This window comes from Crinia signifera, chromosome 8 (assembly GCF_055691185.1).
Source record: "Crinia signifera chromosome 8, ASM5569118v1, whole genome shotgun sequence".
Lineage (NCBI taxonomy): Eukaryota > Metazoa > Chordata > Amphibia > Anura > Myobatrachidae > Crinia > Crinia signifera.
Window position 1 is genome coordinate 127,312,288 of NC_139224.1, and position 27,454 is coordinate 127,339,741.

General features: G+C 43.3%; 1 protein-coding gene across 1 annotated transcript; it reads left to right on the forward strand.

Moving 5' to 3' along the window:
- LOC146027089 (uncharacterized) lies at nucleotides 1-27,174 on the forward strand. Its single transcript, XM_083158086.1, has 5 exons — nucleotides 1-102; nucleotides 18,027-18,120; nucleotides 20,708-20,893; nucleotides 23,787-23,972; nucleotides 26,734-27,174. Exons 1-5 carry the CDS (start codon nucleotides 29-31, stop codon nucleotides 27,082-27,084), a joined length of 891 nt encoding a protein of 296 aa, XP_083014212.1. The 5' UTR covers nucleotides 1-28; the 3' UTR covers nucleotides 27,085-27,174.
- The last annotated feature ends 280 nt before the right edge of the window (nucleotides 27,175-27,454 follow it).

Genomic DNA, 27,454 nt, shown 5'->3' on the forward strand with positions numbered 1-27,454 from the left:
GGGGGCGGGGTTACATGTCACTGGCAGCATGGGAGAGAGAAGGGAGTGGCAGCTGCAGACAGTGAATCCCAGAGTGGTGATGATGGCTAGCCAGCCTGTAAGGTAAGAGGGAGTGTTCTTTGCTATTTGTCTGCCTGTATGTATGTATGTATGTATGTACAGTATGTATGTGACTGCAATTATGTTTATATGTGTATGACTGGATGTGTGAAACTGTATTTGTGTGAAATTGCTGTGGTTTATGGAACCTAATGGATTTTAGGTAGTGATATCCACTATTTGTGGCTAAACCCTGTCTCTCTGGGCATGTATAAAGTAATGTGTTGCCGATCAGAGCAACAATTGAAGTGCTCTTATAAACAACAATTACTTTGGGCACACAAAAAAACTGGGTGAAACTTCACCTGTCAGGGCAAATATGAGGATTGGGCCAATCAGGGATTGGCTGAATACACTACTGGTGTATGTATGGGCATCTTTACACATACTGCTGCAGAGCTGGGAAGCATCTTGTGATCAGGGGCGCCAACAGCTCTGCCAGGCCTCAGTAAAATATGAGGGCGTGGCCATGCACCTGCTCAGGGAGAGAGAGGATAGGTTGCTGCTGCAGCTGCTTCTCTCCAGCTCAGCAAACAGCACACAGGGCCAGATGTACAACTAAGCTTGGAAAGTGATAAACAGCCAGCCAATCAGCTCCTAACTGCCATGTCACAGGCTGTGTTTGAAAAGAGACAGGGATGAGATGATTGGTTAGTTGTTTATCACACTCCATTTTATCACTTTTCAAGGCTTAGTAGATCTCGCTCTGAGCAGCATGTGCTGAGCTGGAGAGAGAGGCTGCTGCAGTGGCAGTTAGTTCACTCTCTCCCTGTGACCGACTCTCTGCAACAGGGAAATGATATAGCAGAACCGGGCCCCTCCATCAAACATGGGCCCCTGTAAAAAGTACTACACAATTTTTTTGTGTTGCCTTTGAGAGCTTCGTACTGTATAATTCAGTGCAAGACTAGTTATGTATATTGCACATTAAGGAGGTTATTCCACCAGACGCCGCCCGCTTAGGGTGACCAACTCATCCCTTTAATCCGGGACACATATTAATTACACAGGTTCTGTGGCAGTTTAAAACCAGGTGAAAGCCAGCCACAGAACCTGTGTAATTAATATGTGTCCCAGATTAAAGGGATGAGTTGGTCACCCTAAGCGGGCAGCGATCTCCCGCACGACTGCGAATGGATGTTTTGCAACATCCATTTGCAGCCTTGGGTGCGGGGAAGAAATCATTTGATGGTCGGCAACCATCGAATGATTGCTCCAGCACTCGCAGATTTGAGATGCCTCTGTGGTGTCTCTGATCTGGGGGAGCCCTCTGCGGGAAGTGGGCGGGCAGCTGACATCTGCTGACATCAGCTGCCCGCACCCGCGTCACCGGCCTATTACCATGGGAACGCTCAGCGTTTTCATGAGAGTTCCCATGGGCTAATCCCCCAGCCTGCCGCACCACGCCTCCCTTCTGCACTCTTCATTTATTGGCATGCCTGCTTGCACACAGCAGCTGCATAAATTAAATTAGAATCACCCCTTATGGCTAAGGTTGATAGGGTTGGAAGGTAAACACAAGCATTAGGTCAATAATTGCTAGGTCGACAGTCAAAATGTCGACATGGATTTTTCATGGGAGCCAACACTTGCCGACAGGCGGTATTTCATGCCCTACAATCCACTAGGGTGTGGAGGGATAATAGAATAGTGTGCCGAGCGCAGCAAGCCTTGTGAGGGGAAGCAGTGCACTTTGAAAACCCATGTCGACCTTTTGGCTGTCGACCTAGCCATTGTCGACCTAATGCCAACCATGTGGACCTTAGCCATGTTGACCTATTTCATGTGTTGACCTAAGCCATGTCGACCTTCAGTGGTCAACCCAATACATGTCGACCTAATATTAATCGACCCATTGACGCATACCCTTCCACAGATAGAAGCAGATTAATATGTTGGGGCAAATTTGTTACTGCAGCAGCCAGATGAAGACTGCAGGGTTCCTGCACCCCTTCTCCCTCCCACTGGCTGAACTGGCATTTGGCAGGGTGTGTGCTCTGGGGGCTGCCCAGGGCTCTACTCAGTCATACGGTGACAGGAGCCAGCAGCAGCAGCTGGGGGAGAGTGGTCTCTCTGCCTACTGCCTGCATTTTCTCATCCTGCTTGGCCTTGACTCTATTTATTATCATTGTAATGTCATAGATACACCCTTTTTTACAAAAAATTTGCACAGCACCCATTATTTTATTTCAATTTTGGATGTGTTTATACCACATGGCACTGGCCACCCCCATACAGTACTGGTCACATCTCCTCTGCTTTTTAAAAAATGTGGCTATTAAATAACGAGACTGATGCTATCATTTACATTTAATTATATTAAGTACATTTTAACTCCATTCTCCTTCAGCCTCCAAATACAACTACATTCCTATTTTCCATTGGTCAAAGCCTTACTGTAGCTCATTATCTACTGTATCAGCTGTATCAACAGCTCCATTTTCTTCTTTACCTCAGTAATTATGCAAAATTGGTTCCCTTGAGTACAGATTTAGCTTTGAGAAAGAAGAAGTCACAAAATGCAAGGACTTGTGAGTATGGAGGGTGTTCTAGCACTGCAATCTGTTTCTTGGCCAAAACCTGCTTCACACAGGGGGCAGGATGTTCTAACATCCGCAGCCCTCTAACACCCCCCTTCGCTGGGAACTGCATTGTTAATAATCGCATATGCTCTAACAAATGCGATTATTAACGCAAGGGACAGCTCTTTCGATAAGAGCTGTCCCTTGTGATGCGGCCACGGCGCTGGACTTCCGGGTCTGAGACCCGGAAGGTCCGCCTGCGCATGCGCAGAGTGCCAGAGCCGGCCACAGGGCATGTTGGGAGGGATCCGTGACGGATCCCTCACACAGCGCTGCTATAAAAAGCCCATAGGCTTCTGCAGGGAATCGCCAGCTTTTGCGCTGACACTGCGGAGGAGGGTTAGAGAATACATAAATGCGGTAAAAAGCCTGATAACGGGGGTTTTACCGCATTTCTGGTTTAGAGCATCCCGCCCAGAGAGTTTGTGGGCTGGTGCAATTGTCCTGATGGAGGATGAAACCATACAGGCTCTTTCTTCTTATTATTTCCCACAAAACTTCTACAACATTTTAGAAGCAATGTTGGTTCACTGTTGTGCCGTCTGATAGTCTGTAATGATGTTTTTCAATGCATGGACTGACGTTTTGTCTGGAAGATCCATGTTCCATCTCAGGTAAATTCTATCTAAAAAAATGGGAATCTGTTTGAATTTGTTCCAAAATGTCTGTACAAATTCACTTTCTATTGTCTAAATTTTTCCACATTTTCGTATTTTTGATACACGTCATTCATTTTTCCACATTTTCATATTTTTGATGTGTAAAGCCTTTCACGTCATTTATGAATTTCGATATCCTCATGATCAACACTAAGGACGAGATGCAGCAAGAGGCCAAACCTCCAAAAATGCTGTTCTCTGAGATTTGGCCATGCTCCGCATATGCATTAAGCCCGGGAATGCGATTCATGCCGGGGCTTGGATGCGGTAGTCAATGCCATCTTCAGATCGGCATTGCCCTAAAGAAGCCTTTGGGCTTCTATTGTGTCCCCTGCTGTGAGGGATCCAACGGGATCCCTCCCAGCACCCCCCCCACACACACACACACACAGTGTGCGCGCCACTAGATGCATGCACAGGTCAAACTCCAGGTCCTAAACCCAGAAGTCCTAGAATCGCAAAGGATGGCTCTTACCGCAGTACGGTGGGTGTTTTTTTTTTTGTTTGTTTGTTTTCTCCATTTTAAATACACATTTTAAAGTTAACATCGTGCTCTACTTTTGATTATGACGCACAGGAAAAACACAACTTCTTTGACCACTGTGTGACAGAAAACTACAGTATCTGCAAGAGAGGTGAAACTTGCAAAACCATTTTGTGATAGTCCAATGTCAGGGTTTCCCCACTCCCTTTTAACTCACGCAGTACAGTTCTCTTTTACAAGTAGAGGCTCATTATTTAATACCTCGTAGGTGATTTTAACCTCAGACCAGTATATTATACCACGTTCACATCGCATATGCCGTTCAGACCTGGCACTCACATTAAACCCTGGTTACCCATTATTATTCTTCCCAACATAACCCATTCCAGGAGGGACAACATGCAATGCTCCTGGAAGTCCTTGCCAGTGGCAATTGGTGAGGTGGAACTGCACTACTGTCCAAAATTCAAATAGGGAAGCCTCACCTGCCAGTGATTCCCTGACTGTGGAGTTTGGGGTGGCAGTTGGTGCATCTCCCCTATCTGAATTTTGGACTGTGCTACAGCCCTGCAACTCTGCAACTGCCCTTGGCATGCAAGACCAGGAACAGAGCAATGTGTCGCTCCTGGAATGGGTCATGTTGGGAGGTATGTATTATACACAGGATGACCTAGGTTCAACCCAACTAATTACCCAGGTATAACTGCCTGGTTCGTCAACTGAGGTTATAAGATTTGGTGCATTCACCCCACACCAACACCGCAATTACCTGGGTTTTAGGTGCAGTGTGAAAGGGGTACTACAGACACTGGTCAGAGGGATCAGAGAGATGGTTGAATCTGGTGTGGGAAGAACACCATCATTGGCAGAAATGTTGCCCTCCAGAGAAATGTATCTAAATTCTCCCATCCATACTTGGGGATGTACAGAGCAGCTCACCTAACCAAGCCCTCCACCCCTTACTATAAGAGGTAAAAACACTACCCTTAGGGCCTTATTCAGGTTGGTTTGCTAGGCAGCATACATTCGCCCGGCTCTCTAATTTCGATGCTCACTTGCAATCGGTCTCATAAGCAATTCTAGAGAATCACTAGAGGATGTTGACATGGTGTTGTTATTAAGGATGTTAAAACTCCATTGGTCCCCTATCAGACCTTGAGGTCACAAAAGGAAGTTACTGCTCTGTTTAAAACATTTGCTTAACAAAAATAAAAACTGTAAATAAATACATTTGAAAATGTGTTTGTGAATTATGGTCAATCGAGGATTAGAAGAGCCTAACTACCCTTGTTTTATTTTGCAATATATAGGAAGGATATGCATAAACAAAATGAGTGTCTTCAGCTATTGGTTGCCCCAGACCCATAGGGAAAGCACACTCCATTACCTGGGCCACTTGGAGAGCGATAACATTTTTTGATCTGTTACCAGATCATTTTTTGAGTGCTTCACATTTATGATACAGCCAGATTACTTGTTTCATGTCCTGACTGTCGGAAGACAGCTGCTAGGCTCCTGCCTCTGGAATCCATTATTTCAATTCTTACAGAGCCCTTTTCTAAAGCCGGGTACATATTAATAGATATATCTGCAAATTAATTGATCTGCAGATATATCTACAGACGGGGGCAGCATGTTCTCCATTCACACTGCCTGATCCGCCAGGACTGACATCAGAAGTGGGTGTGTGCATTCGCATGTGCCCTCCCACTGAGCTGTCAATCACCGATGGCTTCCAGTGCGTCTGTACGGGTGTTCATGAATCACCTGTACACACAGCATGATGCACCAATATTTCTCTAGATATATCGGGCATCAGCTGTGTTGCAGAACGCCGCCATTCACAAATATATCGCTCACACAAACTGTCTGATGGTGTATCAATATATCTGCTATTCAGTTGAACAGACGATTTATCGGCCCGTGTGTACACACCTTTAGTGTTGGAAATTAATATTGCTGGTCGTAGATTAAGATTCCAGATAATGTTATAGGCTTCCTCAGCCAGGCTACAAATTGGTAAACTTCTAGACTACATCTGCTGAAAATTGCTCCCAAATGATGTACAGTAATTCTCCTAGTACTAGGGGTTCTCAGGTAAATATACAGCAGATCAGGTAAGGTTATCGGTATACCATCCACAGAATAACAACCTACTGTAGTTAAGTAATTGTACTTTAAAAGCAGAGCTGGGAAGATTTATTCAAATAGCACTAAAGTAGAATACACTAGAACTGATGATTGTCCTGTATTCTCTGTCACCTATGCGATGCTCCAGGCTTCAACAGTCTTTTCAAGCTGTTATATGGCAGGAAGCCTCAGGGTATCGTTTGCTGCTGAGAGAATCATAAGAGGACCAATCCTTTAGGGATGAAAATTGTATAGTTTGTCTTGAATATGTTCAACCACCTGGATTTGGAAGGTCAGTTGCTGAGGGAAAATATAAAGTATATATAACAAACATAAGAGCAATGATATATCTTGTTTGTTCCCTGCCCACCTGTCCAAAATGTATTATGCCAAACAAATTGTGTACAAGGAAAGTTTCTGAGTTCACTGACAATTTATCAACCAGTTATTCATTCTTTATCAACCTTGTACATACTGTGGCGGCTGTGAGCGGTTGAAAGGAGCAATACTTAAATTGCTCTTTAGGACACCATCAAGTGACCACCAGCGCAAAAAAATTCCTCTTGAATTCCCACCATAGGGGTGAGGAGCAGCATTTTCCTTTTATTTTATAGGATGTGTTATACAGACTGTCAGGTTTTTGAACCTTGGTGGAGCCTTGCAAGTAAATTATGATTTTAATGATAATAGTGTTCATTCTAGCACCCTCCCCTTGTAAAATCCCTGCAGTTCCTCCTTCCTGCCTGGGGTTTCGCTGTCTGCAGCGTTAGTTTAAAGTCTGGTTGGTATCTTAATGCTGAGATACCAACACGACTATTATAGAGAAAACACAGCAGAGAGTGACACCCCAGGCAGGAAGAAGGAACTGCAAGGATTTTTCAAAGTGCAGGGTGCTAGAATGAACACTAATGATAAGGACTAAAGATTAGTAAAATAATAAACAATTTGCCACGGAATTGTATCTATGAAACTTTGCAGCTCTAAGAAATGGCCTATTTGCAATAAAACTTGAATTTTGCTAAATTTCTACATGCAGGGATGACTAAATCAGAGCATATACTATAAAACTCCTAAAAGCATGTAATGTCAATTACTATTTTTCAAATGCAGCAAATATACAAATATATATATATATATATATATATATATATATATATATATATATATATATATATATATATATATAACCTTTACAATATTATGTTATTTACCAGTATTTTAAATCGTGAAACAGAACAGTGATATATGTTAAATCTCCAGTAGCACACTAGAGCATGGAGAATATTGAGGTTTTCATTCTTTTAGCACCATCTAGTGGCAAAATCGTATAATGCCTAACAATGTCTTGTTGATGCATGTGATATATTTTTACTATTATTAATCTGTATTTTATGGCACAACAAGGGATCTGAAGCACCTAATTACAAAGTACATAAACGAAAAAAACAAATAAACAGGAGACAGCTACTTACAGTTGAAGACAATAAAGGACAAGCACAGGTTATATAAATATACAGTAGCTGTATCAGCAGACAACACTGAACTAAGTGTCAGGGTGGCTGAAAACCGCCGGATTTGGTGCCACTGAATATGGTTAAGTAAAAGAAGGAAAAGCTCATGAGGTCAAAGGGTGAGAGTTTACATTTTTTTTTTTTTTTTTACAATAGATTTTTATTGAAAATGGTCAAATATAACATCTTGACAGTAGCAATATGTATAGTAAGTTACAGTGCAATATACACGATTGAGAAAGCTTTTTTTGAGGAGTTAGCAAGAACATAAGGAGACACTCAAAATTGGTATAACGCTAGTTACTATTCAACGTGACCATTGATTTTGTGTTTTATGATCAATGCAGATTTAATACAAAACCATGAAACTGAGTAAAGGGGAATGAAATGGAGGAGTAGAGCAAAGGGGAGGGAGGGGTGCTGAGGAAAAGAAGAGAGCGAAGCAGATATGCATATGCATAGACACATTTAAAGCTTTGTACACATGCACATATCTGTATATGAACAGCTATTTATTTAAATGGATAAAAAGAGTCGATATGTAAGTGCAGCAGAACGATATGACAAGGAAACAGGCAAATGAGAGATAGAAAGGAAATGAGGAAGGAGAAGAAGGAGAAGAAACCTCTCAGCGGAGCCCGGGTAGTGGTACAACACGAAAGAGATACCATGGAGACCATATTTTGTGGAACCTGGCTACAGTATTATTCCGGAGACTAGTGATATATTCCATTTCGGCTATGTAGTTAATCCTTGTTATCAAGGCATTCAAGGAAGGTGCATTAGTATCCTTCCAGTGTTTAGCTATTAGAGATTTAGCTGCCATGCAAATATGCATGATAAGTTTGTCCTGATGTTTAGGGAGGTCGGGGATAGGGGCATGGAGTAAGGCGATAGAGGGGGAGAGATCGAGCCTTAGTCCCGTACATTGTCTAATCAAGTTTTCAACCAGATTCCAGAATGGGCGAAGAGAAGTGCAGGTCCACCATGTGTGGAAAAAGGAACCCACTTGGCCACATAGCCTCCAGCATTGGTTCGATGTAGCGGGGAATATGGCATGTAGTCTGGTTGGCACTAAGTACCATCGGGTGTAAACCTTGTAACACGTTTCTTTAATTGCTACGCTTAGGGAGGATTTGGCTATACGCAATCTGATTTCTTCCCACTGCTCGTCTTCCAATGGTTGGGATAGATCTGCTTCCCAGGCAAGCTCATGTGGTTCGCGAAGTGGTGGGTCGGGGGCCAAAATTGAGTGGTAGATTGTAGAAATGTTCCCTTTGCTGCAACTAGAGGATAGGCATAGCCTTTCAAATGAAGAGGGCTGTCTCATTGTGGTAGATCTCGTTTGAGAATTGAGAAAGCTTTGTATTTGGATATATTGAAAGTTAAACGAGTGAGGTATTCCAAAGCGTTCTCTGCATTCTTCAAACGAGGACGGGGCATTTTGGCCGCGGAGATGGATAAATCTGGTAACTCCGCGTGATTGCCATGGATCTGCCATAGTGCGATCAATTCCCGGGAGAAATGCCGGGTGGCCCCAGATTGGGGTCAGCGGAGATGGGTGAGGAGATAATTTGTGGCTAGCTGATGTTTTGTCCCATAGGCGGATTGTAAAATTTACCGTGGGTATGAGATATGCCGAGGGGGGTCTGCATGATCTAGGGAGCCACAAGAGATACTCTAGTCTGTTTCCCTGAAGTAGGGCATTTTCAATATCCACCCATTTCTTAGTGTCTTGTGGTGAGTGCCAGGAAATAATATGGTTAAGTTGGCAGGCTACGTAGTATGCATATAAATTAGGATATCCCAATCCGCCCAGAGCGGTCTGCTTGTTTAAGATCGAGCGCCGTATTCTCGGTTTACGATTGGCCCAGACAAATTTGTGACACAGTTTTTGGAGCGAAATAAAGGTTGATCTTGGTACTGAAATTGGAATTGTTTGGAATAAGTATAGGATGCGTGGGAGTAGGTTCATTTTGAGAGCGTTTATTCTGCCTATCCAGGAAATGTACAATCGATTCCAGTTATTCATGTCTTGTGTAAGTATCTTAATAATGGGGTCAAAGTTAGCTTTATAGAGAGCGGAATAGGTTTAGGTGATGTTTATGCCGAGATATTTGATGGATTGTGGCCTCCAGAGAAAGGGGAAGGATGAGGTGAGGGAAGCATATGTTTGGGACGGGATATTGAACGCCATCGCTTCAGATTTAGTGTGGTTAACTTTATAGCCTGAGAGGGAACCATATAGACTAAGTTCTGATTGGAGATTGGGGAGGGATATCAGTGGATTAGAGAGGGTTAAGAGAACGTCGTCCGCAAAAAGCGATATCTTGTACGGATTATGTCCGATGGTGATACCTCCTATGTCGGTGTTAGCACGGATTCGAGCTGCAAGGGGCTCGATGCACAGGGCGAATATCAGGGGTGAGAGGGGACAGCCTTGGCGTGTGCCATTATTCAACTGAAACCTTGAGGAGTTGAGACCATTAGTCGCTACTGTCGATGAGGGCTGCAGGTAGAGGGCTTGAATGGCCGTGAGAAAGTGACCTTGAAGGCCAAAGGCGGAGAGCGTCGTAAATAGGAAGGGCCAGGAGATACGGTCGAACGCCTTTTCGGCGTCGAGTGCTAAAGCGACTGCTGGAATTTTGGAGGAGTTGATGTGGTGTATCAGGTTGATAGTGCGTCTAGTGTTATCAGAGGCCTGTCTGCCCGGGATGAAACCTACTTGATCTGGGTCTACCAGAGAGGCCAAAACTGAATTTAGACGTGAAGCCAGTATCTTAGCAAAAAGCTTAAGATCTGTATTAATGAGCGAGATGGGCCTGTAGTTAGAACAAGATGTAGGATCCCTGCCGGGTTTCGGGATGACAATGATACGGGAAGTCATGGAATCTTTGTGGAAGGGGGCTCCCTTCATGATTTTGTTGAAAAGGGAGACCATGTGCGGAATGAGTTGTGGTGCAAAGGTTTTATAGTAGATCATCGGATAACCGTCGGGGCCAGGGGCTTTAGACGGTTTTTGGGACTTCAGAGCCGCCTCTAATTCTTCTGACGTAATATCGGCATTTAAAATCAAATTTGCTGAGTCATCTATGTGGGGGAGGTCGCATGAGTCTAGATATTGACGGATCTTATGAATTTGGTTGGCGGGATCTGGAGGGGTCTCCAGGTTATATAGAGCTTTATAGTAGTCTAGAAAAGTATTGTTAATTCTCTTAGGGTCAAATGTCGGGTTACCTGAGGGGTCTTTAATAGAATGTATTGTTTGGTTCGCTTTTTTTGCGCGTAATTTGTTAGCCAGAAGGGTGTGGGCCTTGTTACTTTTGTCGTAGAATGATTGGTTGGCCCAGCGTAAAGAGCGTTCTACTTTTTCTGCTAAGAGGGATTGTAATTCGGCTCGTGTGTTTGAGAGTTTCGTCAGGATTTGCTGAGAGTGGGTGCGTTTATGTTCCCTGTCTAGTTCTATTAAGGATGCATTAAGAGTTTGGATACGTTTTTCTTGTTCTTTTTTCCGTCTAGATAGGTATTGAATGATAGTCCCCCTTATGACCGCCTTATGGGCTTCCCATACTGTCGATTCACTACAGTCGTCTTGTAGATTATGAGCGAAATATTCCTGAATAGTAGATTTAATTAACTCTTGAAACTGTGGTATCTTCAACACGGTCTCGTTGAGTCTCCATGGGGGTTTACTGGTGGACATTTCGTATATATCAAAGGAAGTGACTAATGCAGAGTGGTCAGTCCAGGTAAGGGGGACTTTTGATGCGCTTTGGGCAGACTGGGATAAGGAGGAGCACCCTAGAAACATATCTAAACGTGAATAAACATTGTGTGGCTTAGAGAAAAAAGTATAGTCTCTGGTAGTGGGATGAAGACATCTCCATATATCATACAGAACCGCCCCGGCAATGCAGTTACGTAACGTGGAGGAGTTTGGGATTTGATTTCCTTGTACAGGGCCAGATTTATCCATAGGGGTGAGAACCGTATTAAAATCCCCTCCTATAAGTGTCTTGCCTTGTCTAAACATTTCAAGTACCCGGAAGAATTTCCTAAAGAACTTGGCTTGTCCAGTGTTAGGGGCGTATATATTGGCCAGTGTAACCTCTTCATGACCAAGTTTGCCTCTGATTATAAGATATCGGCCTTCACTATCACATTTAGACATTTGGAATTGGAAGGGGATAGAATTTCTAATGAGAATTGCTACACCACATCGCTTAGTTGAGTTATTCGAGTACCATGCCAGAGGAAAGAATTTAGATGTCAGGGAGGGGTGAGAGCTACCTTTTAAATGCGTCTCTTGTAGGAATACTACATCGCTTCGTAGCGTCTTTAGTGATCTGTGCAGATGGGAGCGTTTCTGAGGTGTGTTAAGGCCTTTAGCATTTATGGATACACACTGCAAAGGCATGATACCAGTAGATCAGAGTTTAGCTTAGGTGATTAATTGGTATACGACCCCAGACCCCGATGAGAGGGGAAAGAAAGGAGAGAGAGAGAGAAGAGAAGAGAAGAAAAAAAATAAGCAAAAGGGGGGGGGGGGGGTGAAGGGAAAAATAATACAGAGAAAAATATAAATAAAAATAAGTAGACAAGATGCTCTGGTAAACCAGGGAAATTGTCTACTAAGGTTGAGCTCTATTCCAAACTGAGCTCACTGGTGGGAAATATATAAATAATTAACAGCCCGCAGGGTTTTTAAGCCCAGCAGGTAAAAGCACAACAGTTATCCCAATGTGTGGAGGAGGGTGGCCCGCCAGCTAGGCTCGGCTCCCCTGCCCCCCACCACTGAATTTAAACATAAGCAAGTAGAAAATACTTAACTCCAAACAGAGCCCAGAGACCCAACAGGTAGAGGAGTGTAACGAAAGTCGCGGTGCTGGCCGGTATGCAGACGTGGAGCGTTAAGTAGTAACCACATTGTACCGCATAGATTACGTCCAACACACCGGGCAGGGCCGCGAAAGTAGAAACCTAATATATAACGTTAACATCTTAGTACTAAATTGTAGAATTTGGCTCGCTGATATTCAATCAGCCGGAATGGTGAAACGAGTTTATCTAGAGATTAAGCTATAACATTAACTTTCAGAGATGTACCATACCCAAGAGCAGTCCGATGCAGTGTAACCTAGGAGAGAAAAATGTTTCTACTAGCGGGCTGGATTCAACATATATTAGTAAGGAGCGGTCCGATGAAAGAAGGATCAACCTGGGGATGAGGCTTTAGAAGTTGCTGGGTCCGTTCCAGTCGGAGGTACTAACTGGAGCTTACGTAACAGGCGGTGACCTTCCTCAGGGGAACGGATGGTTTGAATCTTTCCCTCAATGTCCACTATTAAACGAAAGGGGAAACCCCAGCGATATTTGTATCCATTGTCCCGTAGCACTGAAGTGACAATACGTAGGTCTCGTCTTTTAGCGATAGTCACTGGGGACAGATCTTGGTAGATCTGGATGCGAGCACCCTCGAATAGGATGGATGAGGAGTTTCTGCTTGCCATTGTGATGTCATTTTTTATTTTGAAGGAGAGGAACCGAAGAATAACGTCCCTGGGTGGGTCTGAGTCCTTTGGTTTAGGTCTTAATGCGCGATGTGCCCTCTCTATTTGGATCATCGGGTCAGTAAGGGATGGTACCAGAGAGATGAAGAGCCGTTTGAGGTATGGTTCAAGTTCAGGTGTAGAAATCGTTTCCGGGATATTGCGGATACGCAAGTTGTTACGTCTTTCGCGATTTTCACTATCTTCCAGTTTCTCTTTAAGAAGGTCCATTTCACCGTACAGATGGTACATGTCTTCACCCACTTTGTTCTGGAATTCTAGATGTTTTTCTAATTGTATTTCTACCGATGTAGTACGAGATTCTAAGGCGGATATGTCTGATTTTAGTTCGCCAATGGCTGATTGGAGAGCTGAAGTGAACGAGTCCTTTAAGTCCATTATCATATTTTGGATAGATTGGATATCTTCTTTAGTAGATGGGGCATCTTTGGGGTCCATCTTTTGTGAGGGTGAAGAGGACGGTAGTGGCGAATCGGGTGTTGGTTTCTCTTTACGTGAAAAGTGTTTAGATATATCGTGTGGAGCACCTTTTTTGGCCCGCGTGTTCGCCCTGCTCATAATAACTCTTAGATTTATGTTTTTTTTTTTGTTGTTGTTGTCCTGAAATAGGTCTCTTTGGGCTTAATATGATTTCCAAAAGTGGGGGGGATGGGGAGCGCGTTGCCTTCAGATCACATCATGTAAGGGGTCTGTGCCCAGGGTGAATGGGAGAAGCTAGCAGCACGGGTGTTCAGGAGCCAATTCTAGGTTATGGTATAAAGATTAATTGGCACTGTGGGGGGAGGAGCATCAGAGGTTTAACTGTAAGACAAGAATGCTGTGGGGCTTGATACACAGAGCGGTGCCAGCGTTTATAATGCAGGGTTTGACAGCAGAGCAGAGCTGTCATATATATTAAAAATCCCTGTTCCAGGAAACCAGCTGAAGCCACCTCCAATATGGCTGCTGGGCACTGTGTGGCAGTCAAGATCAGGGGAGAATGCCACCTCCAAGATGGCCGCCGCCGAGCAGCTTTAAGCGTTCCCACAGTGGGCACAGGGGTTTTCAGCAGGCCCAATTCAGGTCTCACAGGTGTCCCCAGCGGTCTTCAGGTGTGTCCCAGTCCCAGGTTGCCCTGGGGGTACAGCTACAAAGCGGGGGGGGACGCAGTTTCGCCCGCTTGTGAAATTCAAGATGGCCGCCGGCAGCTCTCACTCGGCGCAGGTCCCCGTCGCAGGGATCCCTGAGGCTCACCTTAAGTATATTGGGGTGCTGCTGGTGGTCCAGGGGGTCCGCGCCGGTGTGGGGATGCCTGTGCTTGTCTTGGGGTGTTTTTTACCCGCTGTGGTAGCGATCGCGGGCGTCGCGCCGTCCTGGAGCTCGAATCCCGGCCTGAAACAAAAATTTAGTCCCCGGCTTCCGGTCGGTGGTAGGCCGCAGCCTGCAGGATCAGTTAAAACTGCTCCCCGGCTCCGCGGCGCACACCGCCAGGCTTCTCTGGGTGTAGGGGAGATGGGTCTGCCCTGCTGTGGGCGTTATAGTGGCTATTGTGGCTGATATTGGGGCCCAACAATGCAGGTTAGTGGGAGCTGTGTGAATACCTGTCTGCTCGGCTTCACGGCCAAGCCACGCCCCGAGAGTTTACATTTTACTTCATCTGTACACATGTTTTAAATTTTTAAACCAAAAAAAACAAAAACAATAATGCAATGTCAAAACATAGTGGCATAACTCATGGAGGCATTTTTGCTCCACCCTCTGGCAGATGTGATGGTGTCATCGGGCCACACACACCTGCAATACAATACCACTTTTGCTTGCAATTTACAGTGGTGGCCGTGGTTTATGAATTGCATCATCTTCCCAGACTGCCAACTTCATTTAGTAAGTGAAGGGCTAGGTGGCAGGTAGCGGCTGGCACTTGGAGACTTGTCCATTCTTCCTGGTGGCTGTGAGCAAGCCATGGCTGTTCCGGGAGAATAGGCAAGTAAATTCTGGGTACGAGGTGATGGGGTAGCTGTGGGGGCATGGAGGTAGCGCCTAGAGATCATGCTTCTGGGTGCCCTGTTCCAAGATTTGTTACTGATCTGTATGAAATCCAGAGTCTCAATAATCATGAATGCACAATTTTACAACCACATGCCTCTTCTGCATTGTAGTACTGTTTCTTCCAGCTTTATGCACTGCAGTCTGCTACTTCCTAGGTGCAGTGACGTCGTAGTGCTCAGTACTCATGCTTAGGATCTGCAGTTCCTCTTTGGATCACTGGATTTTTCAGTGACACAATAGTCTTACAAGTCAAACTACTGTAAGGCATGTAATGTGTTAGTATGATGGCAAAATGTATAGTCACGTGTTAAGGCATATAAAGAAGGAGGGATTATACCCTATAAAAGGGTTTGCTGGGGCTCTGAATGCATTTAGTAGGGCATGTGCATCAGGTAGCATAAACAATGAAGAAGAATGCAGAGAGTGTGATGCCTACTTGCAAACTTTTTAAGACTCTGTAGGTAACTTCAGGGAGGTGGGGCCAGGCTACACATCATAAGGCCCCTCCCAATAGAGGTTAGCCATAATTCCCATTGTGATCACCCAGTCCTGTTCATTGCACTAGGAAGTAAATAGGATGCAGGAGATCAAACTACTCTTCCAGGGGTGCAGGAGACTACTCAAAAATCAGGAGTGTCCAGGAGAGTAGGCAAGTTTGGATTTGATGTTACACAAAGGTGCATAAATATTGTGCAGTAGACTCTAGCACATGGGTCTTCAAACTGTGGCCCTCCAGATGTTGTGAAACTACAAATCCCAGCATGCCTTGCCCCAGTTTTAACACTCCCTTATAGCAAAACTGAGGCAAGGCATGCTGGGATTTGTAGTTTCACAACATCTGGAGGGCCACAGTTTGAAGACCCATGCTCTAGCACAGTGATTTTCAACCTTTTTACCTTGCGGCACACTAAATACGATTTTAAAATTGCCAAGGCACACCATGAGATCCCCACAGGAAAAAAACAAACCTATTGGCCCCCTATATAAAATAAATCACACTGGTCCCCACAGGTAACAAAAATAAAATACATTGGCTCTTTAAATGAAAAGAAAAGACCAGTAAATAACAGTTGAACTGGTGGTGGCTGTAAACTGGTTTGGGCATCTCTAGATCTGGGGGCACACTTGGGAACAGCTCAAGGCACACTAGTGTGCCACGGCACAGTGGTTGAAAAACACTGCTCTAGCACTACTCAGCACTTTTCAAGAGAGGGGAGAGGGCCTGCTTGGAGACAACATATGGGTCCCCTCCTTTTTTTGGACAATTGCATTACACTCTAGTCAGGATTCTTTGGGCAGTATTCAATGAGAAAAATGATCCGTGTTTTATGGCGAATTTGTGCTTTTCTCGCCTTGGACGGAGACTTTTGCTCTCGAAAAGCGAGCAACCCTATTCAACGTGCACTTCTCGCCATCTTTCTAAGTGATTTTCGCCGTGTCTCTCCGTGTAGCAATTCTCCATCTTTTAATGGAGAAGTGGAATATGAACTTTTACAATAAAAGGTTTTTTGTTTAAATTTTGGTGTAAAAAAATCAGGAATTTTATTCTGAGAAGGGGCATGCTATTTTTATTCATGTGCTTATAGCACATGAATATATATTTAATAAAAAAAAAATATATATATATTTTTTATATAGAGCAGCCAGCAGGGGGCCGGGAGCCGAGCCGCGCCGCTCATTAGATATTCATATATTCACTGCACCCGATCATTACATATGCACGATCGGGTGCAGTGAATACCCGGCCCCCTGTTGGCTCTCATACGTTCTGGGGGGGGGCAGCCTGTGCTGCCTGGCTCCCGGGGAGCCCACCTCCCCCCCACATACGTTCTGGGGCAGGCAGGGAGACTTCCATCTCCTTGCCTGCCGCCGTCCTCAGGCTCCCTGCGGCGTCACCTCATACGCCGGATTGGCTGATACTCGCCGCGAGAGGCGGCGAGTATCAGTCACATTGAATAATATCTAAAGTGCCGTGGCGGAGAATCTACAAACATGGAGAATCTCCGCAAAAACACGGCGAGTGCATGGCGAGCGAAAAAAAACGCTCGCCATGCACGGAGAATATTTTCATTGAATACGGCCCTTTAAATGCCCAATTATTTCTTATTTCCTGAACATGAACCACGGTGCCCTGGAGTATCAACATATTTTTCAAAGCACCCCGGTGCAAAAGCTTCATATTGATAAATAAAAAAATAAATTATATATATATATATATATATATATATATATATATATATTGAATTAAATTGTGCCTACCTGTCATCCTTGGGATCAGTTATGTGGTGGTTTAGAGTTGTGCTTTTGATTGTCCCCATGTTTTATGATTAGCTGCCACTAGCACTAGTTTTGTCTTTCACTTTGACCATAAATAATTTGATTTGATCCTAGACCACCAACCTGACGCACCCCTGTAAGAGCCTTGCGGGACCCCAGGGCACTAGTTTGAGAACCAGTGGCTATCCTTTTAAACAGCATTATTTTTTCTGCCAAGAAATTCCCATTTTTGTTTGTTGACACATGGGATCCTGGATAGGTTCCAGGACCCATGTGTTATCGCTGCTCTGAAGGGATGTTTATCAGTGACTGTACTTAGCGTTAAAGTCCCTTTTAAATGCTGGGATCTGGGAGTCAGAATCAGGGCTAACATAATAGCCCTGGCAAATCTAATAACAGTGATAAATTACAGCGTGAAAAAAGGGTGCTTCTAAATAAGAGCCTTAAGGGTAACTTGTGTCATTTGCATGGGTACAGAATGCAGCTGATTGGGTAATACTCGGTTAGGCATAATTGGGTTCTGTTGGCGCAAAAGGATCTGGACCTGCCTAATAAATAATAATAACATGGCGATAGCAGTGGTACTTAATTTATAAAAATCTCCTGTTTTCTAGATTCAATTGTCATGCAGTTTATTCTGTTTTTAAATATTTTATTGTTTATAACCTTTTCATTTTCTATAAAAGTGAATCCGTCCAGGCAGCAGTGGAGAATGAACAGTGTTCTGCATTTGGACAACAGTGCATTTTGGCTGCAACCTCAACAGCCAGCCAGGAGGATGTAAGTTATATTCATTTTTTATTTTACAAAAAGTCTGTATTGTATGTTAGGGGCTGTGAAGTAGGCATTGGGGGAACAAGGGGTGAGAGGCTGTAGTTGTGCTGGGTTGCCTCGAAATCTTGCACTAGCACTAGACATTCTGGGGAAAATCTACTAAGCTGGCATTTTTCAATGTTAGCCGAATTCTCCTTATGAATACATCTTATGAATTGTAATTTTTTTTATTTTTTTTTTGGGGGGGGGGGGGGGTGTTTACGAATGAAAATGCATTTAATAAGCTGCAGAGTTTCCAGCATTGTATTTTCCAATGACGTTAGGATTCGTATTTTGATTCATGTTTGCATATACGTTCATCATTCACATCGATTCACATATAATGTCACGGGTCAGGGTTTTGTGGACTCTGATGCGACCTCTGTAGTCCAGTGAGGGTTGCTGGGTGGTTACCTGAAGGAGTCAAAGGTATAGGTACTCGTGTGGCAAATGTCGGGATAGTTGCTCCCACCTGATAGTGGAGGTACTGGTATGGCAGAATCAGATGGTACAGAGTGATAGGACCGGTTGGGCTGGAGGTGTAGATCCAGAAATGATTGCATGAGTCTGTAATATGCTGGATCCTGGAATGTACTGGATCTGGACCAAATACTTTCAGATACCTTGGATCACCATTATGGCATTGAACATGGTGGTGTGAAATGCTATGTAACAAATTTTTATTCAGAATGTTCCTACGAGAAATCGGGTCCATAATGCCCTGGTGGTCCTACCAACATACCTGAGGCCATAGCTGGAGGTAAGGAGGTAGACCACATAGTTGGCATCGCCATTAATAAACTCTTTAATGGGTTTAGACACTCTGTCAGCCACAATCTCTAATGTCCTGTTTTGGATATGATTGCAAGTAATACAAGTGTTTCGGCTACATTTAAAGCAGCCCTGTGTCTTAGTTGGTAGCCACATTAGAGATGGGCCTTTGGCTAGTGTTTGTTGTACCTCTCTCAGGGCACTGGGAGCCAAAGGGGATTTAAATTACTTATTTTGCTTGAAAGCAAAAGAGGGATAGTCTGGTAATATACCCCGTAAATGTGGATCCTGGTGAAGTATATTGACATTTTTTGGTACAATTCTCTTGATATCAACAGATTGGCAATTGTATATAGAAACAAAAGGTGTATTATTGCTTTCATAATTGGGTGTCTTTTTGGGACAGCCCTCCAATAGGGCATTCCTATCTGCCACCCTGGCAGTTTGTGCTGCTTCATTTACCAATTTGGCGCGGTAACCCCCAATCTAAAAGGGAATGTGACAGTGCTAAGGCCTGTCCCTCAAACACATGTTGGTCTGAACAAATACATTTTATATGTAGCATCTGGCCCTTCGGTATGTTATTAATCCAGGCCGGAGGGTGGGAACTATCATTGGAGATAGGCATTGGTGTTGACCTCTTTCCGATAAGTCACAGGATGGACTTCCGCCACTTGGGTTTGTACCCTTCTTCCACCACTGTGCATTTGGAGTTCCGGAGGGCTTACCACTCTGCCTGCACACTAATTGGCTAAATATGATGACAAGCTAATTCCCCTCCTTGATTGGCATCCTATATACAATTTTTACCCAATTTTAGTTTATTCCAATTCATCTGTACATACAGTATATTTATATATTCAGATTAAACTATATAATGATGCCATGGGTATGTCTGGTTTTACCTAGGTAAATTGATTGTTTCTGCCATTTGACTCATTCAGCTGGTCACATGTCATAGTGGTCATTATTTGACTATTATATTTTTTATTTACTGTCTTTTGTGCTTATTGTTTTAGGATTGTCTGTATATTAAGCAGTTATTTATAGCCATCTGGTCTGTCTCCGAGTTCTTTATATTGTTTCTGATATTTGACAAGTGAATTACTTTGTAATGAGGTCACAGTTTATTGATTGAAAATAGGGTATTAAAGCCTGAACTGGGCTCCAACAAGTCACCTTCATAAAGTTAACACTAGAGGTAACGAAACACATTGGTGCATATATTGGGACCCAAATACAAATCTCTGGGATACTTACCTGCTCAATTATCTGGACACTCGCTTTGCTTCTTTTCCCTTTGGAGCATTTACATCCTTAGACATTAGCCGTACACTGGTGAGGACTCAATGGATGCCATACAGCCCCCCCAATTGGGACTGCAAAACTCCTACGGCACCAAGTGGACTTATCCAACTGGACTCCTTAAATTGGGAAACCTTTCATCGTTCCAGTGCAGGTTATATCAATACCCATCTCCCACAAGGGTCCCAAGCCTTGCTTTTACTCAATTTAACTTTCTCTTTCTGTGAACTAATTTATGTTTTTTTATTATTTCATATAACAAACCTGTTTCAACATTACTGCATGTTAACAATCCTGCACTGATAGGAATTTAGTTACAATGTCAGTATGAGGGTATAGATAGAGATAGATATGCAGTGGAAATGGACTGATGTACGGTGACATGCTATACTGCTACTTCGCCCACTGCTTTCATTGTATGGCCAAAATGACTGAATTGTGCTGTTGCATTCCTCTTTTCTCTTTGCCTATATTGCAGACTGAACAATCTTCCTCCCGCCATGCACCAAGCTCCAGGATCTGGGTCTGGTGGAGGACCCTCTGTAACCCAATCCATACACTCCTCTGGAGAGTACCACAAATGTTCCACAGATCAGGGCTTACAGCACCCAGGAGCCCTAATTCTGATCATAGAGCATCACCCCTCAGTGACAATCAGATTCAGGTAATTATGATGAGTTATTAAGAAAGTCATTTTGCAGTGTTTCATAACATGAGGTTTGATCACCTTGACTGTGAGTGAAAATTGGATTAGGAAGCGCTTACATTTGTTTGAATGAAAAAAACTACTTTTATGAAACTCCTGCACAATTACAGAAGACCACTAGAGCCAGAAAAGTATTTTACCTATGAAAACTGCCTGCTGTTCGCTTGGTGTTTTATACACACAGGTACTTAGGATGCCAACAGGTCTTGCACCTCCAGGTAGTAGAGGCTTACATCATTGGCATCAAATCACAGGATATCACTATAGAAGTAATGCAGGATATTTCCAAAATGGAAGCAAAATAATTGTTTCAGTAATAACAGGTTTCTCCAAAAGGCATTAAAAGAAAAAGTAATCAGAATATTTGAAGAGTAATATTCAAATCTGGATAAGCCGCAGGTACTTTCCACAGTCAGGGAAATAAACGCAATTCCTCTTAGTACAAATGTATATTGTTTTATGCAAAGCACAGATAGTATCCACAGTAAGAGAAATGAACACCGTTCAAAACAGCAACTACTTAAGAAGTAGCAATAATAGGATATAGTGGTGTCAGACAAGTGTCACAGATAATATATACAAAGATTAGCACTTAGCTGAGAAGACTAGGGACCTGATTCATGTTGGCTTGCTAGACAGCGTATATTCGCTGCGTAGCGAGCACCTTAATGCAGACTCCCCAAATGGCCACCCCCCCTGCACACAAATCCCTATGCTAGCATGCAAGGGGATCTGTTTGTTAGCACATCCCCTCACATGCGGCCGCTAGCAGATAGTGGAGGTACTGGTATGGCAGAATCAGATGGTACAGAGTGATAGGACCGGTTGGGCTGGAGGTGTAGATCCAGAAATGATTGCATGAGTCTGTAATATGCTGGATCCTGGAATGTACTGGATCTGGACCAAATACTTTCAGATACCTTGGATCACCATTATGGCATTGAACATGGTGGTGTGAAATGCTATGTAACAAATTTTTATTCAGAATGTTCCTACGAGAAATCGGGTCCATAATGCCCTGGTGGTCCTACCAACATACCTGAGGCCATAGCTGGAGGTAAGGAGGTAGACCACATAGTTGGCATCGCCATTAATAAACTCTTTAATGGGTTTAGACACTCTGTCAGCCACAATCTCTAATGTCCTGTTTTGGATATGATTGCAAGTAATACAAGTGTTTCGGCTACATTTAAAGCAGCCCTGTGTCTTAGTTGGTAGCCACATTAGAGATGGGCCTTTGGCTAGTGTTTGTTGTACCTCTCTCAGGGCACTGGGAGCCAAAGGGGATTTAAATTACTTATTTTGCTTGAAAGCAAAAGAGGGATAGTCTGGTAATATACCCCGTAAATGTGGATCCTGGTGAAGTATATTGACATTTTTTGGTACAATTCTCTTGATATCAACAGATTGGCAATTGTATATAGAAACAAAAGGTGTATTATTGCTTTCATAATTGGGTGTCTTTTTGGGACAGCCCTCCAATAGGGCATTCCTATCTGCCACCCTGGCAGTTTGTGCTGCTTCATTTACCAATTTGGCGCGGTAACCCCCAATCTAAAAGGGAATGTGACAGTGCTAAGGCCTGTCCCTCAAACACATGTTGGTCTGAACAAATACATTTTATATGTAGCATCTGGCCCTTCGGTATGTTATTAATCCAGGCCGGAGGGTGGGAACTATCATTGGAGATAGGCATTGGTGTTGACCTCTTTCCGATAAGTCACAGGATGGACTTCCGCCACTTGGGTTTGTACCCTTCTTCCACCACTGTGCATTTGGAGTTCCGGAGGGCTTACCACTCTGCCTGCACACTAATTGGCTAAATATGATGACAAGCTAATTCCCCTCCTTGATTGGCATCCTATATACAATTTTTACCCAATTTTAGTTTATTCCAATTCATCTGTACATACAGTATATTTATATATTCAGATTAAACTATATAATGATGCCATGGGTATGTCTGGTTTTACCTAGGTAAATTGATTGTTTCTGCCATTTGACTCATTCAGCTGGTCACATGTCATAGTGGTCATTATTTGACTATTATATTTTTTATTTACTGTCTTTTGTGCTTATTGTTTTAGGATTGTCTGTATATTAAGCAGTTATTTATAGCCATCTGGTCTGTCTCCGAGTTCTTTATATTGTTTCTGATATTTGACAAGTGAATTACTTTGTAATGAGGTCACAGTTTATTGATTGAAAATAGGGTATTAAAGCCTGAACTGGGCTCCAACAAGTCACCTTCATAAAGTTAACACTAGAGGTAACGAAACACATTGGTGCATATATTGGGACCCAAATACAAATCTCTGGGATACTTACCTGCTCAATTATCTGGACACTCGCTTTGCTTCTTTTCCCTTTGGAGCATTTACATCCTTAGACATTAGCCGTACACTGGTGAGGACTCAATGGATGCCATACAGCCCCCCCAATTGGGACTGCAAAACTCCTACGGCACCAAGTGGACTTATCCAACTGGACTCCTTAAATTGGGAAACCTTTCATCGTTCCAGTGCAGGTTATATCAATACCCATCTCCCACAAGGGTCCCAAGCCTTGCTTTTACTCAATTTAACTTTCTCTTTCTGTGAACTAATTTATGTTTTTTTATTATTTCATATAACAAACCTGTTTCAACATTACTGCATGTTAACAATCCTGCACTGATAGGAATTTAGTTACAATGTCAGTATGAGGGTATAGATAGAGATAGATATGCAGTGGAAATGGACTGATGTACGGTGACATGCTATACTGCTACTTCGCCCACTGCTTTCATTGTATGGCCAAAATGACTGAATTGTGCTGTTGCATTCCTCTTTTCTCTTTGCCTATATTGCAGACTGAACAATCTTCCTCCCGCCATGCACCAAGCTCCAGGATCTGGGTCTGGTGGAGGACCCTCTGTAACCCAATCCATACACTCCTCTGGAGAGTACCACAAATGTTCCACAGATCAGGGCTTACAGCACCCAGGAGCCCTAATTCTGATCATAGAGCATCACCCCTCAGTGACAATCAGATTCAGGTAATTATGATGAGTTATTAAGAAAGTCATTTTGCAGTGTTTCATAACATGAGGTTTGATCACCTTGACTGTGAGTGAAAATTGGATTAGGAAGCGCTTACATTTGTTTGAATGAAAAAAACTACTTTTATGAAACTCCTGCACAATTACAGAAGACCACTAGAGCCAGAAAAGTATTTTACCTATGAAAACTGCCTGCTGTTCGCTTGGTGTTTTATACACACAGGTACTTAGGATGCCAACAGGTCTTGCACCTCCAGGTAGTAGAGGCTTACATCATTGGCATCAAATCACAGGATATCACTATAGAAGTAATGCAGGATATTTCCAAAATGGAAGCAAAATAATTGTTTCAGTAATAACAGGTTTCTCCAAAAGGCATTAAAAGAAAAAGTAATCAGAATATTTGAAGAGTAATATTCAAATCTGGATAAGCCGCAGGTACTTTCCACAGTCAGGGAAATAAACGCAATTCCTCTTAGTACAAATGTATATTGTTTTATGCAAAGCACAGATAGTATCCACAGTAAGAGAAATGAACACCGTTCAAAACAGCAACTACTTAAGAAGTAGCAATAATAGGATATAGTGGTGTCAGACAAGTGTCACAGATAATATATACAAAGATTAGCACTTAGCTGAGAAGACTAGGGACCTGATTCATGTTGGCTTGCTAGACAGCGTATATTCGCTGCGTAGCGAGCACCTTAATGCAGACTCCCCAAATGGCCACCCCCCCTGCACACAAATCCCTATGCTAGCATGCAAGGGGATCTGTTTGTTAGCACATCCCCTCACATGCGGCCGCTAGCAGGAGAAATAATTCGATTACCACTCACCATTAAATGATTTATACTGCCATCGGTAATATAAGTCATTACAGCCGCTATCTGCTGAAAAGGGGGCGGGCGCTGACCTCATGTGACATCAGCTGCCTGCCCCAGTGTTTTTATGGGGACACCCATGTGAAGTTCCCCCACTATTGGAATGGGGCCAAATTTGGTCCCTTCCGAGCAAGCCTGAATCAGTCTGTAAGGGAGGTCTCCAATTAGCCAGGGTCACTTTTTGATAAAAACAGCCTGATTTTTGTCCAATGGTCATTATCAGGCTGCCCAATTATAGCCTGTTTTTATTAGGCAAAAAATGACCCACTATAATAAGATAACACATAGGTCCTGGGATAAGATCCTGATCACATGTGTTGTTGTGGCTCCAAGGGCTGCTTAGTGGGGATTATGCTTTGGGTGCCAGTTATCGATGCAAATTGGATAGCCCCTCATGAACAATGGTAAATTACCACTGCAAATAGGATACCCCCATTAAGCGGAAGGCAAGGGCAGGGTATCAGCAACAAGACTCCATTATATCAGCAGCAAGGAACTAATACAAAATGACTAAGCTCCTGGAAGAAACTATCACCAGTACAGGACTTACTGCCTTATAATAAAAACATGGAACAACCACATTATTGCTAAGAAAGCAGTCAATGATTAACAGGGCTGCCGTCAGGGATTGTGAGGCCCGGGACTGACAAAATCCATTTCACATATATTAAAGGGCTTGGTTCACATCTATGGAATCTACACCAACATTTGCCCTCTTGCCAAACAAATTTTATGGTCTCAACTCATCGCTGCCAACTTCCTCTCATTCAGTGGCGTAGCTACGTTTTGGGAGCCCCCCCGCCGTTAGGGGGGGCACCCCCCCCCCGCCGCCGCCCCGCCAAGCACCCCTACCCCCCTGCCCTGCTGCCCCACCGCCCATGCAAACCCCCACCCAATCCCCCACAGCCTTACCTATCGCGCTGGTCCCGGCGGCTCCGTTCTTCTGCTGAGGACCACCACAAAATGGCCGCCCCCATACAGCAGACAGTTTCAGAGAACTGTGTGCTATATGTGCTATATGGGGGCAGCCATTTTGTGGTGGTCCTCAGCAGAAGAACAGAGCCACCGGGACCAGCGAGATAGGTAAGTCTGCGGGGGATTGGGGGGGGGGGTTTAACTATACCGTTATAAGTTACGCCGCTGCTCTCATTGGAGCAGGTAGTGGTCCCGTGCTACAAAACTACAAAATAAGCAGCTCTTATAATTGTAGGTAATTAGTATATAGAAAAAAGAGTGCTAAATTAATAAATAATAAAGGGATAGGTTAAATGTACTAATGGATATATATATATATATATATATATATATATATATATAAAATTGAGGATGGATTAAATATATTGTAAATGATTTGAGTGGTACCTGTGGAATAAAAATGATTAATAGCAATGTTTACACCCTTTTCGGGATTAATTAATTATGTGCAGAATAGACCAGTACAGCTATCCCTACCCTGAATGAGCTCTGTGATGGATGACGGTGCTGCGGGGTATGTGCAGGGCGGTTAATTGTAGAGCCGCTTTGTTGATAGCCGCTGTAGTGCACCGCCGTGACCGGAAGTTGACCGCAGTCATAGTGATGAGTTGAGAGCTGATGTGTGGGGCAGCGTGCCGGTCTTCTCCTAGGGTCCAACGCGTTCATGCGTCCTGCGCACTTTATCAAGGATAAAGTGCAGAAATAGTAGCAAGATTTTATCGCAGAATGGCCTTGCGCATGCGTACTGCAAACGATACGCATGCACAGTGTATCAATAATCATCCACTGTGTAAATTCACAGCCGTGCAATCAGGTCTGAATCATTTCGATGATGGAAGTAAATTATTAAGAAAGTAAGCAGCAGTTTTGTGGTATAATCTCCACCATTTTATGACTTGCAGAACTTTCAGAAGGATCTGGCCAATCTGAAGCTGATATTAGAGCATAAGAGAGAGTTTGCAGAACAGGTCACCATGAAAGCAGAAGACATAAGATTGCAACTAGAAATGGAAGATATAAGATCACAGTTAAAGAAAGAAAGAACAGAGACTCGTAGACTAGAATCATTGCTGAACGAGAGCAAACGGAAGGCACAAGAAATTGAGAAAGAGCTTGTAATGGCTAGGAAGATACTAAAAAGCCAGAACAGATTTCAAAAACAATTTGGCAAAATGGTTTGCCGACTGAAGATGAAAGACCAAATCATTGAGAGACTACATCAGGAAATAGCTAAGCTCCAGAAAAGAATGTGAGAAAGCGAAACAAAATGACACAAAACAGTTTGATCCGTTGTCACTAAGTTTTACTTGTTTATTATTAATAAATAGTATAATTAGAAATAGTTCCACTCTTCTGTAAATATTGTTAAATTAATAAAGTAGTTTGCTGATATAGACTTACAGACTAGTTATTTGATTATTCAAAACAAAGTGGGTTTGTGATGAGGTGGACCTTAGGAGAAATGGTCCTGCAGGACCTTGTGCTAGGCAACCTCAGGAGAAATAATATTCATGTGAATGGTGCTGCCTATGTAGATCATGTATACTAGATTTACATCCGTCCGCACATAATCTAAGAAATAAATCTTAAATTATAGATACCAACATAACATGCATTGTAGAC

Coding starts and splice junctions, on each gene's coding strand:
- LOC146027089 (XM_083158086.1), top strand. CDS start 29: ATGGGAGAGAGAAGGGAGTGGCAGCTGCAGACAGTGAATCCCAGAGTG. Junction 20,894..23,786: donor TCAGTGACAATCAGATTCAG/GTAATTATGATG, acceptor CCTATATTGCAG/ACTGAACAATCTTCCTCCCG. Junction 23,973..26,733: donor TCAGTGACAATCAGATTCAG/GTAATTATGATG, acceptor TATGACTTGCAG/AACTTTCAGAAGGATCTGGC.